Source organism: Stegastes partitus, unplaced genomic scaffold (genome assembly GCF_000690725.1).
Source record: "Stegastes partitus isolate 25-593 unplaced genomic scaffold, Stegastes_partitus-1.0.2 Scaffold1079, whole genome shotgun sequence".
In the NCBI taxonomy this organism is placed as follows: domain Eukaryota; kingdom Metazoa; phylum Chordata; class Actinopteri; family Pomacentridae; genus Stegastes; species Stegastes partitus.
The window spans coordinates 133,831-136,050 of NW_007578810.1; the positions used below are offsets into that span (position 1 = coordinate 133,831).

A 2,220-nucleotide genomic window follows, 5' to 3' on the forward strand; every position below is an offset into this window, starting at 1 on the left:
ATCACAGGTTGTCTGAATATTAACCTGGTTTGGTCCTGAGCTACAGAATAATGACTTTTCTCTAGATTTGGGTGTTTTTCTGGATAAATTTACGTTTTGCTGCTTCTGACGACGACGCAACACAAACATGCGATGATAAGAACGTTTTACGTAACAAACTTTAGGATTTGGACCCGACTTCCTTCAAGCTTTCTAATCCAGAACCACAGCTCTAGTGGGAACCGTTGTGTTTTATATGTTTTATGTAATTAATCCTTCTTATCCTAAAGCCCCTTTATTACTGCTCTGGACTTTGGCTTTGATTGCATATTTATGACCTTGTTTCCCAGAAATGATTCAAACTTTTACCAAAAGATATTTATAATAATCTAGTTTTAACTGGTTTCATACTGATTTAATTCAGTCCCACAGTGGATCTCAGGTTGTTTTAATGTTAACGAGCCTGATTTGGATCCTCGACGAAGAAACCAATCAAAGTTGGATGATCACACTTGTCTTTAATATTTGAGCTTTTTTCAGGATGAATTTATATTTTCGGGCTTCTGAAAGTGACACAGAGCAAGAAAACAAATAAAAAATACAATGATCAGACTCAGATTTATGCCAAAAGGTTTAAGATTCGTACTAATTTTCTTCAAGCTTCTTGATTCAAAAGTAAACACCAGCTTTAGTGAGTATCTGGACTTTCTATGACTGTATTGGATTGGGGTTTTGGTTGCTTTTTTCATCCTTAGATTTGGGAGGAAATGTTTTTATTATTATTATTTTGCAGAATATCTGTGTTGCTATAAGACTGTCATCTCCAGTTTTGTTACCCAAAACTGATTCTGCCTCCTGCAGGTTCACAACATTCACATATTTACCTTTAAAACACCCAGTTTTTTATACTTTTGTTCCTCAAATCCTGGTTTAGTGTTTAATAACTGGCTCCATATTGATGAAACTAAATCAAACAGCATCTCTGGTTGTATAAATGTCCAAAAGCATCTGATTTATTAACCTGATTATTAAAGATTATCCTTTAACATTTGACTTGTTGTAGATAAATTGACGTTTTTCAGGCAGAAATGTGCAATAATGAGACAGTTTCGTGGCAAAAAGTTTAGGATTTCTACAAGCTTCCTGATTCTAAACTACACAGCAGCTTTTCTGAGTTGTTCCCTCCTTTACAATCTCACATTTTTACACTCTTGTTTCTCGTAGTTTCGTTTTCCTCCCACAGTAGGAGCATAATAGTAAATCACAGCTTGTATAAAAGGTTAGTTTGGGACAAGAATCCAACAAAAACTGATGTATTTACAGGATAATAAAGATTGTCCTCTAATATTTAACGTTTTTCTGGATAAAATCAGATTTCTAATGATGACACAGCAGTAATATACAATAATGAGGCTGTTTGTTTTAGGATTTTTACCAAATTTCTTAAAGCTTCCTGATCTGAAAGCACACAGCAGCTGTTTCCATTATTGATTTAGACTCTGGTTTTAGTGGCATATTTATATCCTTCTTATGTTTTGGAAGAAATGTTTATCTTTTAGCAGAATATCTGTGTTGTTGAGACCATTTTCTCCAGTTTTGTTTACAATATTTACAAGCATTTATTCATCCACTTCTTTAAAATGCTCAGTTTTCATCCTTTTTTGCAGGAAAATTAAAGCCTTTCTTCAACATTTAACATTTTCTTTGGACGAATTTGGCTTCTGACAGCAGAAATATGCATTGATGAGCATCTGTTTTACACCAAAATTAAATATTATAAGATGTTAACGTCAGCTGTAACACAACACACTGATAAAACCTGCATTAGTTAGAAAATAAGACGTAATGAAGACGTTTTCTCACCTGATCTGGTCTTTGCTGTGCATGATGACGGCTGATGGATCCCAGCAGACTTCTGTGTTTGTGTTTGAATGAGCAGCTAAATGTGTGTTTGTGTGTTTGTTTGTGTGTTTGTGTGTGTGTGTGTGTGTGTGATGCAGGACGGTGGTGCTGTGTGTCCAGCCGATGCCGGTCGGCCTACATATCCACCGGTCACATGCTCCTGATTGGTCAACAACTCGCCCATTCATCAGCGGCGGCCAATGGCGTGGCGGGGTTGTAGAAGTGTGTGTGGGTGTGTGTGTGTGTGTGTGTGTGTGTTGTTGTGTAATCAGCGCCTGGTTCTGTATCACGCTGACAGTAACATGATTTTACTTCACTGTGGATTCCTGACAGTCAGCT

At 36.6% G+C, this 2,220-nt stretch overlaps 1 protein-coding gene across 2 annotated transcripts in view; it reads right to left on the minus strand.

The window, feature by feature from the left end:
* pnp4a (purine nucleoside phosphorylase 4a) overlaps positions 1–1,962 on the minus strand; it is an 11,550-nt gene extending 9,588 nt beyond the window's left edge. The window contains exon 1 of one of the 2 annotated variants that reach the window (XM_008295830.1): positions 1,843–1,961. In XM_008295830.1, the coding sequence (XP_008294052.1) occupies positions 1,843–1,865 (23 nt within the window). In that variant the 5' untranslated portion in view covers positions 1,866–1,961. Of the gene's footprint in view, positions 1–1,842 lie in introns of both variants that reach the window. The other variant, XM_008295831.1, reaches the window with a different exon arrangement.
* Positions 1,963–2,220: the final 258 nt, after the last annotated feature.